This window comes from Camelina sativa, chromosome 11 (assembly GCF_000633955.1).
Source record: "Camelina sativa cultivar DH55 chromosome 11, Cs, whole genome shotgun sequence".
NCBI classification, from domain to species: domain Eukaryota; kingdom Viridiplantae; phylum Streptophyta; class Magnoliopsida; order Brassicales; family Brassicaceae; genus Camelina; species Camelina sativa.
The window spans coordinates 24,943,350-24,960,633 of record NC_025695.1 but is presented as its reverse complement, the minus strand read 5'-3'; the positions used below and the strand labels follow the sequence as shown (position 1 = coordinate 24,960,633).

At 35.6% G+C, this 17,284-nt stretch overlaps 2 protein-coding genes across 2 annotated transcripts; both read right to left on the bottom strand.

Moving 5' to 3' along the window:
- LOC104724190 (probable thionin-2.4) lies at nucleotides 10,687-11,543 on the bottom strand. The gene is made up of 3 exons (XM_010442639.2): nucleotides 11,242-11,543; nucleotides 11,087-11,164; nucleotides 10,687-10,978 (listed from the first exon to the last, which is right to left on the bottom strand). Exons 1-3 carry the CDS (start codon nucleotides 11,465-11,467, stop codon nucleotides 10,881-10,883), a joined length of 402 nt encoding a protein of 133 aa, XP_010440941.1. The 5' UTR covers nucleotides 11,468-11,543; the 3' UTR covers nucleotides 10,687-10,880.
- On the bottom strand, nucleotides 15,319-16,175 carry LOC104724189 (probable thionin-2.4). The gene is made up of 3 exons (XM_010442638.2): nucleotides 15,874-16,175; nucleotides 15,719-15,796; nucleotides 15,319-15,610 (listed from the first exon to the last, which is right to left on the bottom strand). Exons 1-3 carry the CDS (start codon nucleotides 16,097-16,099, stop codon nucleotides 15,513-15,515), a joined length of 402 nt encoding a protein of 133 aa, XP_010440940.1. The 5' UTR covers nucleotides 16,100-16,175; the 3' UTR covers nucleotides 15,319-15,512.

Below are 17,284 nucleotides of genomic sequence, written 5' to 3'. Positions count from 1 at the left end.
AAGAGAGATTTTCGTTTCTCTTGCTAAGTTAGAGTAACTCGCTGTTTGAAGGTAACCTTAGTGGGGAAAAAGCCTTAGAGGGAGCGCAGGACGTTAGGCCTGCCGGTGTAGTTTTGGATTGCCTTTGCAACGTGTTTTGTTGTTGTAATCTAAGTTATCGCTTTTTGGCTCTAGGCTTGGTACCAAAAACGTTATGAATGTTTTGTGAACTTTTTCGTTAAGTAATGAAAGTATTGAAGTTTTTTTATTTATTTTGTGTGAGTTCGACTGGTACTAGCATTGTCCGGGCCAACACAACGCACCAGGCCACGAGGGTTGCAAAGCCTAAGCAGTCTCGGTCGTGGGCGGAATTATGCTAGGGAGGACCGGTCGGGAAGTCTGCAGCTTCCGTCCCTCGGCTGGAACACCCCAGTGCAGTTCTCATAGTAGCGTCCCGTGACTGTCCGTTGGCCTGTCCGGTCATATGACGGTTCGGGGGCGTTACAGTAAGGGTCTTACACAATACCTCTAAGCAGTTGTTCCAAGGCAGATTATTTGGGATGGCACTTTACTAAAACTGGTAAATATACGGTTAAATCTGGGTATGAGACTGAACAGGTGGATGTCAAAGGTCCTTTCCGAGCATTCGGATCTAGTCCGGTGATCACTCCCCTTCTTGCTAGGGTTTGGCAAGTAAAATGTCCACCAAAACTACAACATTTTATGTGGCAAGTGTTATCGGGTTGTATTTAGGTATCGGTTAATTTGCGTCATCGGGGGTTGGGTTGTGATGTTGTTTGTACACGGTGTGGGATGGAGGAGGAGGATATAAATCATGCCATCTTTCTATGCTCGTCGGCCCAACAAGTTTGGGCTTTAGCTCATGTACCAGTGGGGCCGCAGCTATTCCCGACGAACTCTGTATATGCTAATGTTGATCATTTTCTGGATTCCAAAAATCCGGGTTCATAGGTTCAGGCGTTTCCCTGCTTGATGTGGTATATTTAGAAAGCTAGAAATGCCCTTGTTTTTGAAAATCAGACAGAACGCCCTGATGAGACGGTCCGGGTGGCGGAAGGCGAGGCTTTGTCCTGGCAGGAGGCTCAGGTCGATGTCGAGGGGGAGGAGTTTAACTCCACTCTTACATGTCTAGCACTTGGGTATAGGAGGGATTTATCTCTTCCTCCGGTTTTTACGGGGCAGAGATATTTTGTTGACGACTCTTGGAAAGCGACTGATTTTTTTACCGGTACAGGATGGTGTTGTATTTCATCACAAGGATCGCCCCCATTGCTTGGAGCGACAAATTTCCGGCGAATCTTATCCCCGTTACATGCAGAAGTTGAAGCTTTCATCTGGGCGATGCGTTGTATGATTGGCCATGACTTCTGGAATGTGGCCTTTCTCACTGACTACTCCGACTTGGTGAAGATGGTGTCTTCCCCAACTGATTGGCCAGCTTTCGCAACCTATCTCGATGACATTCGAATTGATAGGGAGGAGTTTTCTTCATTTTCTTTGCTTTATGTTTCACGTAATGCTAATGTACGAGCGGATTCTTTAGCACATCAAGCGCGTGTGTCTCCGCATCATATTTTATTTGTAGACAATTTTCCTCCTAACTGGCTTGTTTCAGCTTGTTCTTTTGTTGAAAAAAAAAATCTTATTACACCGTAGGTGATGTGAAAACCAACTAACTGTATCATCTGGTTTAGGTACGTAGATATTTTATTTAAAAAATCATTTGTAGGGTTATTCTATGAAAGTTGTGTTTTGTCAAAAGATGAATAAAAACATGGGAATGACTATTTTACGAAATTTATCCATAAGGAAAGACTGTCGAGACAGAAAAAGAAAGACTGAGGAGAGAGATTGGTACCGTACCACATACCATGGTTTGGGAAGACAAAGGAGGCCGAATAAGGAAAGACTGTCGAGACAGAAGAAGAAAGGCCGATAAATTGACGATGGTACCGTACCACATACCATGTATCATACCACGTACCGCAAAACTGTCCGAGAGTGTGTCGCAGATCCGTTCGAGACCGTACCGCATCGCGTACCGTCGACTGCACTGCGGTATCGCTAACCCAAGCAAACAAGAATCCAAAAATTAAGGGCGTTTTGTCTCCTCTAATCAACCAAAGAGATTTCATACAAGAAAGTGGGAGGCATAATCATTACTTTTCTTAAAAAGTGACCAATAAGATTTTATGCAAAAAGAAGTGAGAGACATAATCATTTTTTCTTCTTAAGAAATGGCCAATAGAGTTTCATGCAAGAAGAAAGGAGAGAGAAGGAGAGATTCCTTCCATCAACTCATGCTCAATTTCACCAAGTGTTCAGCATGCAAGTTTTTTCTCTTGCCATTCGCCCATCCAAGGAGAAAGGTGAGAAGGCAATTGTTCCACATGCATTGGCGAGTGCCACCTCCCAACTTCTCTATATAAACAAGCTCTCCCCTTCTCATTTTCGGCCAAGGAAATAAAAAAGAGAAAAGAGAGAAAGGAGAGAAAGGGAGAAAGGAAAGAAAATGAGTGAAGGAAGAGCAAGACCAAAACTCACACTCTCCACTATAAATAGAGCCCCTTAGGAAGCCATTTTCGTTTGCCTTCCACCCTTAGAAAAGAGTTAGAGAGAAGTCAGAGAGTGAGAGAGAGAGAGTTCTGGGTAGAGTTTTTCTGTCCCGCGCATCCTTAGCTGCGTCCGTTTAGCGTTAGCCAAGGCCACATGTCGCGTCCATAGCCGATTAAAGGGTTTCAAAGAACAGTGAAAGAGATTCACATGATAAAGCATCTCTTAGACTATTTTCCATGTTTGGAAGAGATAAAGATCTATATGGAAGAGACTGATCATACAAAACTCAAAGTCACTGAAGTTTCTGAAGTGATGGCGGAGAAGATGGAAATCAAGAAGAAGTCATCGAGTTGCAATATCCAGCTCATATCGAGTGGTTGCTTGTATAAGAAGTAGACTGCACAATGATCTTCTTCACCTTTCGTTCAGAAACATCTTTTACTTTCCCATCAGTTTGCTTTGAGTTGTTGTTCTTCGCCTTTACCCCAAACATCTCACTGTTGATATCACGGCAGAAACCGATGTTTGATATTGTCCTTTGCATAGTGCGTAGTCTAGTATAATGTCCTAGTACAGTCTATTTTCATTAATGTGTGTGTGTCTTTGAATTCATCTACCTACCATTTGTCATGATTCTAACGACGTCGTACTGTTACGAATGTGCTTGTCCTTAAATTCATCAGTTTTAACTCGTAAGTGAATTGTTAGACAATGGATTTAGAACAAAACCGCAGGAGAAGCTTGTCACAAGTGGATGGATAGCTTGGAAACTGCAATTATTTGGTCTTTAATAATGGAATCTACTTGTTTTAGTTAGACAAAATAAGCAAGATAATATGCAAGTTAGTCATGCAATCTCCAAGTATATTATCAAAGTATACGCATGTGGAAGCTAACAACTCTTCTTCATCTTCAAGTCCAAGGGCCCTTCACTCCTTCACTCCATCACTTCATCACTTCCCTATACCCGTGAACACCTATACACACAGACACAAAGGTACGCAAGTATAGAACATCACCTGCGAGTCCCTCTCTTCAGGTGCACTAGACTACACCATCGTGTAGTACTTGGCCCTAGGCTCCATCCCGTCTCTCCGAGTCTTCGTAATCCACCCTGATTACGGCCTTGGGGAAGTCTTCTCCTGCACAACCTCAACACACAACCAAACAAACATGCAAGGCACAAAAGCCACATGCAACAATAACAACATGCAATGCACACAAAGCAACATGCAACATGCAAGCCTAAGAATCTAGAGAAAATCTAGAGACTAAAGCTAGACACAACCTCACACCAACATGCAAACAAGCAATAAACGAGACTTAACTTCCTAGAACTCAATCTAGAAGAAAAGAAACGAATCTTAGGCTGTTGACAGATCCTACGGCGACACACGGCTACGTACGCGAAATAGATTGAGATTTGAGGTTTTGGAACACTGGCATCGCTTCACAGCTTAGAGAAAGCACCTGAAAACAAAGAAATACCACAATTAGATTTAGACGTTTTGCCACTAAATGTTTTAAAAGACATTCACTTGTTTGTTAAGAATGACCTGTTCCAGGAATTTAGACGAAGACAACAAAAAGCGTAAGTAATTTGGAGAAGAAACATGTTCTGTTCAAATCAAGGAAAAACCACCAGATATATGCCAACAAATGATTTATCATCTTGTTGTTAGAAGCTGGAAGTATCTCAGGAAAACAACTTTGATCACCCAAGGATGCTCCACTCTAAAATTCTATTTTGATAACAACTACAGGAATATCTGTTTGATCTTTTCATATGTGCCTAAATTGTTTCCTTTTGATGTAGGAGATCTTGTGTTCTTCCTAGTTAAATCAATAAACTTGGAGCATGGAAAAATCGTCAAAGCTTTCTTGATGTTCAAAGATGAACCACCCGATGCAACACATGTGCTCATACCAAACTGTCATAAGATAAGTATTTTTATTATCAAAGATTTTTTTATCCAAGATCACACAGATATGATTCGCTTGTCTTTGTCAAGAGAGCCAAATACAGGTGTTAGAGCAACCATGAAGCGCATAAGAAAATTTGAAAAGAAAGTGGAAGACAAACGATCTAAGCCACCTGATTTTGATCAAGATGAGCATCAAGATATCAGCAGCCTCATACTGATCCAAGAAGAACCCCCGGATCCACTTCCATTAATCATGATGAGCATGAATCATACCCAAGTCACTATACAGCTAAGTACTAAACAGGAGGCCCCAGATTCAGCAGTTCTTTCATCCAAAGTCTTTGCGAGAACAGGAATTGGAGATGTTTTGATGCATGATCATAAATCCAATGGTTGTTTTAGGATGATCTTTGAGGTTGGAGAACAACTAATGGTACACCTAAGGAGTAAACAATTTCTAGCTGAAAAGGAGTCAAAACTAATGCCAAAGATCGATGGACCGTTAAAAGTGCTCAAATGGATCAACATCAATGCCTACCAACTCAACCTTCAAGGTAAGTACAAAGTGAATGGCAATTTCAATGTTTCTAATCTTCTTCCTTATTGTGCAAATATTTCGGATTTGAGGTCAAAACGTTTTCAAGTGGGAGAGGATGATGAGACCATGGCCAGCTCAACCAAACAACATGAACATGAGGAGCATCTTGAACCAGATGAAGCATTGGAAAAACAGCTTGTACCAGCGGAAGCATTGGAGGAAGCGTTGATCGTTCCTGCGGGTCCTATAACAAGGACAAGAAGCAAGAAGACATGGCTCAAGCCATCCTAACGATGATCACAGCTCAGGATGTTCGATGAAGGGTTAAGTGTTGCTTATGCACTCTTTTTCCCTTGTCAAGTTTTGTCCCATTGGGTTTTCTTGACAAAGTTTTTAATGAGGTTTAAGTGACACTTTCTAGGCCCCTTTGTCACCCCATTTTGTGGTCCAAGGCCCATCTCTTTGTCTTCGCCCATTTTCTATTTCTTTGTTCAAACTTTGCATTTATTGCTTTTGTAGTTTCCTAGACATTGTGCATGAGCTTGCATGAGTGTGGACTTGTGCATGTTCTTGCATGAGCTTGACCTTGTGCATGCTCTTGCATCTTCTTCTCCTTTGTCCCCCTTCTTCTATTTAAACTCCTTGTAGTTCTCATTTATTTATCATCAAACATTTCAATCAAAAACCTTCTTTTTACTTGTTTGATTTGAGGAGTGTGTAATATCTTCTCAACTTGTTTATTTCTTAGTGAGTCATATCTAAGTTATATTCAAGCTTGTAGTCTAAGAGATATCCATATCTCTTAGAAGTACACTTCGTTCTCCACTTCAATCTGCTGCAATTCCATCTCTTCACCTTTTCCTCCGTTCATCTCTCCTTTCCGCTGCATCTTTCACCCATCCTTCATCATCATTCCGTTCATTGATCCTCAAGACCTTGCAAAGTGTGTTCTTGGGAGTAGATCCTCATCCGGAAGTCTATCACTTTGTGGAAAGGAAAGACAATGTATGACAAAGAACCTCTTCTGGTAGATTTCTAAATAGATCCATCTGCTCTGCACCCAAAACGAAGAACAAATTTCAAAGCTTTTATGAGGAATCAGCGGTACAAACAGAGAAAGTTTTGATTTTTTACAAATGAACTAAGAAACCCTAAGACAACAATGTGAGTAGCCAAAAACAAAACTTCTGAACTAAAAAATCCCAAAAAGGAGAATCGAGTAAAGTTCAGTGACCTTGTTCAATGGCCCTAGAAGCGAAGATAGGAAGAAAGACTCGAGCTTTCAGTTTCAGGTAGGAGAAGAAGACATTGGAGAAGCCGAAACATCCAATTTTAAGAGGAAAACGAAATTGAGGATTCTATTAGATCCGGTTCTTTTTAAACCACTGGTTTAATTTTGGTGCAAACCGGGACAGCAAATAGTATCAATGTGCACTAGCACGACACTGGTACAGTTCGTCATTAGGGTAAGAACTGCTTTAAATGTTCTCCAACTTTTTTTTTTTTTTTAACAATACCTTGATTTCGTTAATATCTAAAGTCTGGGTCATACAACTAGTGCTTCCTTTGACGATTAACACCTACACGGAATAAAGAGATACACAAGTTATAAAGCAAACTTAATGAAAGATTCCAAACCATGTGACCAGGAGAGTGGGAGCTAGAAGGAGTAATCCGTTGCTTGAGTGTGAGAGGGCCCATGTGCAATCTGAGAGTGTTTTTTACTTTCTGTAACACAAGTGAGGCTGATCTCGAGACGGCTTCATGAAGCCTTGAGTTACGCTCCTTCCAGATAAGATACATCGAGGCTTGGTATGCTAGCCGAAGTATGATAGCTATGTTTTTGTCCCTAAAGGGATTCTTCAACCACCTTGATCTATCCTCAAAAAAAATCGGAGAAGAGACTTGAGCTTTATCGAGGAAGTATTACCACACCTCTCCGGAGTACAAGCAATCAAAAAAAAGATGTTGGCGAGATTCATCATGGTTACTGCAAAGGTGACAATATGAGGGAACTGATAAAGCCCATCTGACCAGTTTGTTCCTTGTATGTAGTCTATGCCTTGCATTGAGACAAGCAATGAAGGAATGCTTAGGAATCCTTCCCTTGATCCAAACTGATTCATACCAATCCACTTTTGCACCCGCCGGATACAAATAATCCCAAGTAGCCGCTGTTGAGAAGTTATTGGAGGCTTGAGCTTCCCCAATTTTCCATAGATACCGATCGTCTGTACCTTCGTCAAGAGACGTGATTACCGGAGGGGAGGGGAGGCAAGCTTTAAGTAGTTGGATGATGGGGCTTCGACTGCGAGTACTGGATAACCACCACTCACCCTGAACGATGACATCCGCAACAACTGCGGACAGAGGCAAACCTGAAACTCGAGGCCCGGAGGACCCTTGATCTCCAGCAGAGGACCCAGAGACGTCCCGTTATCCATCCAAAATTTACATGTGACCCCTGAACCAAGCTCACAAATGATGAAAGGCCTTGCTAGGGGCCTAAGCTTGCATAGGCTTTTCCATATCCAACTTCCGGAAGTCGAACTATTCAATTCCCAAAAGCAGTGGCTGCCTATTAAATTCCTTCTCACCCAAGACACCCACAAAGAACCTCCATTTGCAAAGATTAGCCAAATTAACTTATGGCCCAGAATCTTATTCCAGTGAGCCAACCTTTCCAAACCTAGATCACCACTAACTTTTGGAGTACAAACTGACTCCCAACACACTTTAGCACCCCTAGCAGACCCCGGAGACCCCTTCCAAAGAAATGTATTGCATAAAGTCTCGATGTCCTCCATGAAGCTATTGGGTAATATGAATATAGAAGCCTAAAAAGTGATGGTAGAGTAGATCACTGACTGAATCAACTGCAGTCTACCCACAAAAAAAAATCGCTTAATCGTTTATTTGTTATTGGATTCTTAATTTGATAATTTTGGTTATTCACTGAATGTATTGAATGAGACAAGGTTGTTAGTGAGTATAAGATCACTAGTTATTATGGTAATAAAAAAAAACAGGTCTGCTTGTTTTGAAATAGTAGAAGATAACATGAAAAAATTTACTGAAAATTATTTAGATTTTTTTACTAAAATTTTAGAAAAAAAGTACACATACTGAATTATAACTAGGTATCAACCCGCACTATGTGCGCGATTAATTCGATTTAAATAAAATATTATGAGTAAAATTATTATTTAAGATTTAAGATTCGTTAGTATAAAACAAAATATGTAAGTAAAGTTTTTTTCCGTTTATTCCAATTTATTTTCTGTAAAATACGTTTCACCCGTAAAATAATTGTAATTGGAAAAGAATTTTAAGGTTTTATAGAAATTTTTGATGTCTTTTTGTGTTTCTAAAAATCAAATTTACATATTTTATTGGTGACATTATTATTTATATCACTATACCATTAAATAGATAAAGCTTTTTTAGACAAATCGATTTAATTTAAACTAATGCTATGTTTAAAAATGCAATGAGAAAAATGATAAAAGTGGTAAAGAAATGAATAATTTTTTTTTGTTTGTGAAATTTAGTTTAATTTTAATAACTAAATAGTTTATAAAAATGATAATTAATACATTTTCGGATTTAATATTTGTTAAAATATTTCATTCTTAATAACTAATAGAAAAAAAATATTAGTTCATAATATTTCAATGGTATATTTATATAAATAATAATAAGAAGAAAGAGCATTTATTAAAAAAAGGTATAGGAGCTCTGTAAGCGCGACACCTCAGCATTTTTGTGAAAGTGCTTCTCGAGATGAGTTCGATATTTTGACTACAATAAGTTCATGTGTCAAATAAGTGTTTGCCTCTAGTTCATGGATTTATTTATGGGTCACAATAAACTAATTACTAAGGCTTTGTCATAAATACTTATCGAATTCATAGGTTAAGATTTCGTCAAAGCCCAACACATATAACATAACAATATTCAAAAAAAAAGGTTGTATTATATTCAGCCCATCACTGAAAATAAAAATAAATACCGCACCAAGATGTACATAAAATCGTAGCATCAAAAACATGTTTCGTCTCGTCCAAATGAGTTTCGCTGTAAGAGATGAATACATAATAAGTTGAATTTATAAAATGTAACATTATCAGATTATCTTGCGGATTATCCACCCAATTTAATTCATGCCCGATTTTATTTACAATTTTAGGGACATGTTCTATATACCTCACTTCATGTTCTATTTATAAGTTTTTTAGATTCTGTTTTTTTTTTTCTATTTAACTAGGTTTTATCCCGTGGTACACCATGGGTCTATTATTTTGTTGATATATATACTATTAGCGGTTGTAGGTAGAGTTTTGTAGAAACTCTTGATTCGCAAGGTGAGAATATATATTTTATGATTTGTTAGTAATGATTTAGGAATGAATGATCTGGCATATTCTTATTATGATTCTCAATTGATATTATTGGATTAATAGTGTACATTTAAAGCTAATAAGATCTTACCAAATATGTAATCATTTATTAAACGCAAATTAGATATTTCCTAAGATGTATTCATCTTGAATTAGTTGTTATATTATAGGTATGTGATTAAGAGGAGTGATTACATAATTTGTGTTATCAATTCTTTTTGTCAAACTCGGCTCTAAAAATTCGGCATGCAAATTAGATCTTTTCTAAGATACAATGAGCATTAATTGACATTAATTGGATGTAAATAAGTACGCTATGGATTAAAAACCGGCCCAAAATATTCGGCAATCTTAAGGAGGATCCGGATAATTGAATCGGTTATAATTTTAGTTAAAAACCCGACCCAAAGTTGGCAAAAAGTGATGACACCCTATTGTACTCCAAAAATGTATTCCGAGCTCTATATGTGGATATACTTGTTTGGTTACAAATATCCTAAGACAATTTTTAATATATATCTGTTTATAAAAATTCAAATCACATTATATGCTGAAAAAATCTAAAATTTTATTAACTTTATGTATTAAATAGTAATTAAAATAATTAAATATAAGATTAAATAAAAATGAAAGGAGAATTAGATTTTAATCTAACATACTGATTTAAATTAGACAGATATATTTTAGAAAATTATTGTTATCAAATAAAGAAATGATTGTGTTTGGTTGTAAGGATTGTAGAGAATTTAGTTGAGACTTGTTTGGATACAAAGATAAGAGAGGATGTCACAAAAATATACTTCAAAAATGTTAAGATAGATTTGTATGCATTCAAAGAAGATTCAGTGTTAGTTAACCAAATTTGGAAATGTAAGAAACAAGAAGGTATATAGAATTGTCCTTTCTATTATTATTATATTCAATATGATACAATATATATAGGAATACAATATTAGAGTTTAGGGTTACACTAATGGACCGATAAAGTACATCCATACAACAATAGAATTATTCATAACAGGAAATGATATATTTTTTTCTCACTTTCATTTATCAATCTTATTATTCTCTTAAAGTAGTTTGTTTTTCTATAGATGTTTTGTATTTTTTAAATCAGTGTCTAGTTGAATTTTATGGTTCTCACAAATAAATGAATGATGGATTTATGATGTTAAATGATGATTATAGGACTTGTGGTTAATCAATCTTGGTTTTTTACATTTTGGATGTATTACTTGAATTAAATTAGTCACTTAATTAAGTTATCTATTTAAAATTTTAAACACATGTTATTATTTATTTTAAAGATAGAAAATAGAAGGCATACACAATCTACAGATCGACAACCTTCTACATTTTTGTCACACACGACAATTATTGAAAACATGAAAAACAACACTGTGAAATATGACCACCCCCTTCACCTGAAGATGTATGTGATATCTTCATGGATATGGTTGTTTAGGCAGTTTCAACTGCATTCATTGAGCCCTTGGTGCAGATTGTAAAACATGCCATGACACATTTTTCAACAGCTCCATTCACGATTTCACTAGCATCTAGTCATTGAAACAAAAATTGAATGTATTATAAATATGTTCTCTTGTGGAGTATTAAAAAAAAAAGTTTCTATAGTACTGATAATGAGATTTAGGAGTTTTCCTTACCGGAGTTACTGAGAGTGGTTAGGGCACCGCAGATAGAAGATACACACCCAACGTTGCAGTATTCATTCACAGCATCACCTTGAGACAAAAATTAAAACAAATAAATAATGAAATCTTGATCCGTATTTAATAACGTAAAAAAATAATCAATTTACCTGTGTTCTCAAGAATGTCCTTAGTATATCCATTAGGACATTTCCCATTAACGATTTTGCAGCCACTGAGGCTAGCACATCTGTCTCTGGAACCTCCTGCAAGGCGGCAAGTATTATAGATATTTCTAGCAGTGGTGGTGGGACAACAGCTCTTTGCGTCAACTTGAATTTGTGCCATGAACAGACTCATTACGAGTACACTTAGAATCAATGTTTTTCCTTCCATCTTTCGATTGATTAGTTGTCTGATCACAAATTGTATGTGGAGAGCTATAAGCTTGTATTGATGAACTGATGATGAAACAAGGCTCGCTTAAATACTAGCTGGTCTGCAATTTGCAATCACAAAACTTTGTTTGATAGCCAGGTTTATCACATGCTGCGTGGACCAACCCTATCTTAATTGTACCTTTACCTCCGGGTGATCTCTAATTCTGACCAAGAATAGTTTATATCTTTTTTTTCTTTTTCTTCTTGGTTAAATAGAACCAAACAGAGAATTTTGTTGAAGTTTGTGTTACTTAATATTTTAGTTAGGATATTCCGTATAAGTTTGGCTGGTTATATTTTGTATGTTCGTGCTAACTGCTATCGTATAGTTATTATGTACTTTCTAAACATTTTGTTTACAACTATGATGAGAGTTTGTATTATGAGTATTATGTCGATAATTTTTTTTTATCAATTCTTGTGTATGAGTTGTTTGGAGAAGGAAAGATAAGAACGTAGTTTGTTACAACGTGTTTTTCGTTGCTTTATTTAATTTTTAACCACCTCTCTTGTGGTTATGTAGGTATATATTAAAATTTTAACCAACTCTATTGTCGTTATGTAGATATATATTTTTATAGTAGCTGATGGCAAATTAAAATACGAGACAAAAATCCAAATAGTTTGTTAGACCAGGTTTTGTGTTTCTTTTTGTTTAATTTTAACCAACTCTTTTGTTTCAACTTTCAGTTTGAAATTTGAATAATAGATTTGGTTTCATTTCCAGTTTCAGTTTTATAGTGTTATCAATAGATATGATTTTGTATTGGCATTACCAAAGAGAAAAAAAAGCATTCTATTTTAATATTTTTTTACGACAAGAACTTTTTACATGTCAATATGTGTGTTCGACAACTATATTTCCCACGAATTTATTCTTTTATCATCCAGTCATGTACGTAAGTATGATAAAGCCATATAATCTTTTCAGTTTGATAAATGAAGATGGTTTCCACGTAGAGCTTATTGCAAGATATCCGAGAACTTCGTAGTAGCTTTGTCGCTATATTTTTCAATTTTACTCCTTGTCTTGTCAATCATGTAGCAGATTCGTTCGCTAAAAAGGCTTTAGCCTCCTGTGATTTACTGAGTTTAAACTCTAATTCTATCTAATGAAAGCTATTTGGTGACCAAAAACAAAAAAAAATCTTTTCAGTTTACGTTAACTGATACTTCTAGTTCTAGTCTACTTAATCCAAATGCCTTCGACCTACTCTTTTTTATGTTTCTTTTTTTTTGTTGTTGGTGAAACGTTAGTTAAAATCCCTGTGTAAATTTATGTTTTGTGCTTAATAAAAAAATTATGTCCATTTAAATCATAAAATTTGTTTTAACCATAAAAGAAAATAAATATATATCGAGTTCACTACAATGAGAATAGACCGCATGTAGAGAGCAATATATCGATGTTCACTCTTCATAAGTCTCCATTTTTGGGTAAGTTTTTTTAGTAAGGGTGGAAGAACAAATTCAAAATTTCTAACTTTTAAGAGACATATGCCACCAAATTCAGAGCAATTGTATAGTCAAAATAGTACTTGATGTTTTGCACAACCACTCGATGCTATTAACGGAGTGAAAGTCGTAGTTGGATATAATTAAGATCTTTTACATAAACAGTCAGCATATCGAAGAAAGAAATACTCTTAAATAGTACTAAAACATGTTTTATAGATAAAACTAGTACACCTTTTCTCCAGAGAAGTTGCTCCTCTGTAGCTCTAGTCTGTAAGGCAAACAAAAGGGTCTGTTCAAAGGCAACCCCAGTGACGGTAGTTAGCGGTCAAGATATGGGACAACCTATGGTGGATTGAATAGGAGATTGGTTCCTCAAGGAGACTCTTCCTCTCGTCATCCACGATTTTCCAATTATGTCCAGTGTAATGAACACCGACATCATCAGAAGTGTTTGGCTGTGGATAAAGTGGGCTTAGCGACTGAGGCGGCGGATCAAGGGTTGGTTGTAGAGCAATGTTCAGTTGCCCTGGACAGTGGTTCTACAGGAAAGAAAAGTTGTTTGTAAACCACTGTTTCTGGATTGTGCGGAGGAGCCAATGGTGGAGAATATGGTCTTGCTAGACTCGGCTACTGCTCCGGTTATAGACTCAGGGGATACTACAAGAGTGGAAGCAGGCAGCGATCTAGTACGGGTGGAGGAGGATTTGGCTCAGGTGTCTCTTAACTTGGAGGGTTCAGCGATGGTGGAATAGTTGGGTTCTGAGGACGTTGTGGAGGAGCTGGGTGATGATGACATTTTGGAGCAGATGGAGTGTTTTGGTGTTGCGGTGCAGGTAAAGGCTAAGTGTGATCGTGGAAATCAAGGCGATGAAGAGGAGGATGTTCTAGAGGCTCGGTTGTTTCGTTTGTGCTTTTGTTAGGATGCTAGAGTAGCACATAGTTGTCTAGAACGGTTGATAAATTGTTGGCTCTCTAGCTTGTTTTATGACATGATTAGAATGTTGGATCTTTGGTTAATCGTTTATTGGTTATTGGATTCTTAGTTTGATGATTTTGGTTATTGGTTGATTGTATTGAATGAGCCTAGGTTGTTATTGAGTATAGGATCACTAGTTATTATGGCAATAATAATAAAAATAGGTCTGCTTGTTTCGAAATAGTAGAAGATAACGTGAAAAAATTTACTGAAAATTATTTGGATTTGTTTACTAAACTGTTAAAAAAAATACACATATTGAAACTAAAATCTTTTAATAATTTGGATTATTATATCTATATTAAAAAATTATATTGATAAAAATTTTATACTAAACATTAGTAACTAATAATGTAAGAAGATCTCGAAAACATTGGTGGAGAAAAATTTGTCAAAGTCATCTATGACTAATGGAGTAATGGATCGATCAAACCTATTATGGCCTATAAATTATAATGAGTTCGATATTTTGACTACCATAAGTGTCAAATAAGTGTTTGCCTCTAGTTAATCAATTTATTTATGGGTCACAAGAAATTAATTACTAAAGTTTTGTCATAAATACTTATCGAATTCATAGGTTAAGATTTCGTCAAAGCCCAACACATATAACATAACAATATTCAAAAAAGGTTGTATTGTATTCAGCCCATCACTGAAAAAAAAAACAAAATACCGAACCAAGATGTACATAAAATCGTAGCATCTAAAACATGTTTCGTCTTGTCCAAATGAGTTTCGCTGTAAGAAATGAATACATAATAAGTTGAATTTATAAAATGTAACATTATCAGATTATCTTGTGGATTATCCACCCAATTTAATTCATGCCCGATTTTATTTACAATTTTAGGGACATGTTCTATATACCTCACTTCATGTTCTATTTATAAGTTTTTTAGATTCTGATTTTTTTAACTATTTAATTTGTATGCATTCAAAGAAGATTCAGTCTTAGTTGACCAAATTTGGAAATGTAAGAAACAAGAAGGTATATAGAATTGTCCTTTCTATTATTATTATATTCAATATGATACAATATATATAGGAATACAATATTAGAGTTTAGGGTTACACTAATGGACCGATAAAGTACATCCATACAACAATAGAATTATTCATAACAGGAAATGATATATTTTTTTCTCACTTTCATTTATCAATCTTATTATTCTCTTAAAGTAGTTTGTTTTTCTATAGATGTTTTGTATTTTTTAAATCAGTGTCTAGTTGAATTTTATGGTTCTCACAAATAAATGAATGATGGATTTATGATGTTAAATGATGATTATAGGACTTGTGGTTAATCAATCTTGGTTTTTTACATTTTGGATGTATTACTTGAATTAAATTAGTCACTTAATTAAGTTATCTATTTAAAATTTTAAACACATGTTATTATTTATTTTAAAGATAGAAAATAGAAGGCATACACAATCTACAGATCGACAACCTTCTACATTTTTGTCACACACGACAATTATTGAAAACATGAAAAACAACACTGTGAAATATGACCACCCCCTTCACCTGAAGATGTATGTGATATCTTCATGGATATGGTTGTTTAGGCAGTTTCAACTGCATTCATTGAGCCCTTGGTGCAGATTGTAAAACATGCCATGACACATTTTTCAACAGCTCCATTCACGATTTCACTAGCATCTAGTCATTGAAACAAAAATTGAATGTATTATAAATATGTTCTCTTGTGGAGTATTAAAAAAAAAAGTTTCTATAGTACTGATAATGAGATTTAGGAGTTTTCCTTACCGGAGTTACTGAGAGTGGTTAGGGCACCGCAGATAGAAGATACACACCCAACGTTGCAGTATTCATTCACAGCATCACCTTGAGACAAAAATTAAAACAAATAAATAATGAAATCTTGATCCGTATTTAATAACGTAAAAAAATAATCAATTTACCTGTGTTCTCAAGAATGTCCTTAGTATATCCATTAGGACATTTCCCATTAACGATTTTGCAGCCACTGAGGCTAGCACATCTGTCTCTGGAACCTCCTGCAAGGCGGCAAGTATTATAGATATTTCTAGCAGTGGTGGTGGGACAACAGCTCTTTGCGTCAACTTGAATTTGTGCCATGAACAGACTCATTACGAGTACACTTAGAATCAATGTTTTTCCTTCCATCTTTCGATTGATTAGTTGTCTGATCACAAATTGTATGTGGAGAGCTATAAGCTTGTATTGATGAACTGATGATGAAACAAGGCTCGCTTAAATACTAGCTGGTCTGCAATTTGCAATCACAAAACTTTGTTTGATAGCCAGGTTTATCACATGCTGCGTGGACCAACCCTATCTTAATTGTACCTTTACCTCCGGGTGATCTCTAATTCTGACCAAGAATAGTTTATATCTTTTTTTTCTTTTTCTTCTTGGTTAAATAGAACCAAACAGAGAATTTTGTTGAAGTTTGTGTTACTTAATATTTTAGTTAGGATATTCCGTATAAGTTTGGCTGGTTATATTTTGTATGTTCGTGCTAACTGCTATCGTATAGTTATTATGTACTTTCTAAACATTTTGTTTACAACTATGATGAGAGTTTGTATTATGAGTATTATGTCGATAATTTTTTTTTATCAATTCTTGTGTATGAGTTGTTTGGAGAAGGAAAGATAAGAACGTAGTTTGTTACAACGTGTTTTTCGTTGCTTTATTTAATTTTTAACCACCTCTCTTGTGGTTATGTAGGTATATATTAAAATTTTAACCAACTCTATTGTCGTTATGTAGATATATATTTTTATAGTAGCTGATGGCAAATTAAAATACGAGACAAAAATCCAAATAGTTTGTTAGACCAGGTTTTGTGTTTCTTTTTGTTTAATTTTAACCAACTCTTTTGTTTCAACTTTCAGTTTGAAATTTGAATAATAGATTTGGTTTCATTTCCAGTTTCAGTTTTATAGTGTTATCAATAGATATGATTTTGTATTGGCATTACCAAAGAGAAAAAAAAGCATTCTATTTTAATATTTTTTTACGACAAGAACTTTTTACATGTCGGTGTTCGACAACTATATTTCCCACGAATTTATTCTTTTATCATCCAGTCATGTACGTAAGTATGATAAAGCCATATAATCTTTTCAGTTTGATAAATGAAGATGGTTTCCACATAGAGCTTATTGCAAGATATCCGAGAACTTCGTAGTAGCTTTATCGCTATATTTTTCAATTTTACTCCTTGTCTTGTCAATCATGTGGCAGATTCGTTCGCTAAAAAGGCTTTGGCCTCCTGTGATTTATTGAGTTTAAACTTTAATTATATCTAATGAAAGCTATTTGGTGACCAAAAACAAAAAAAAT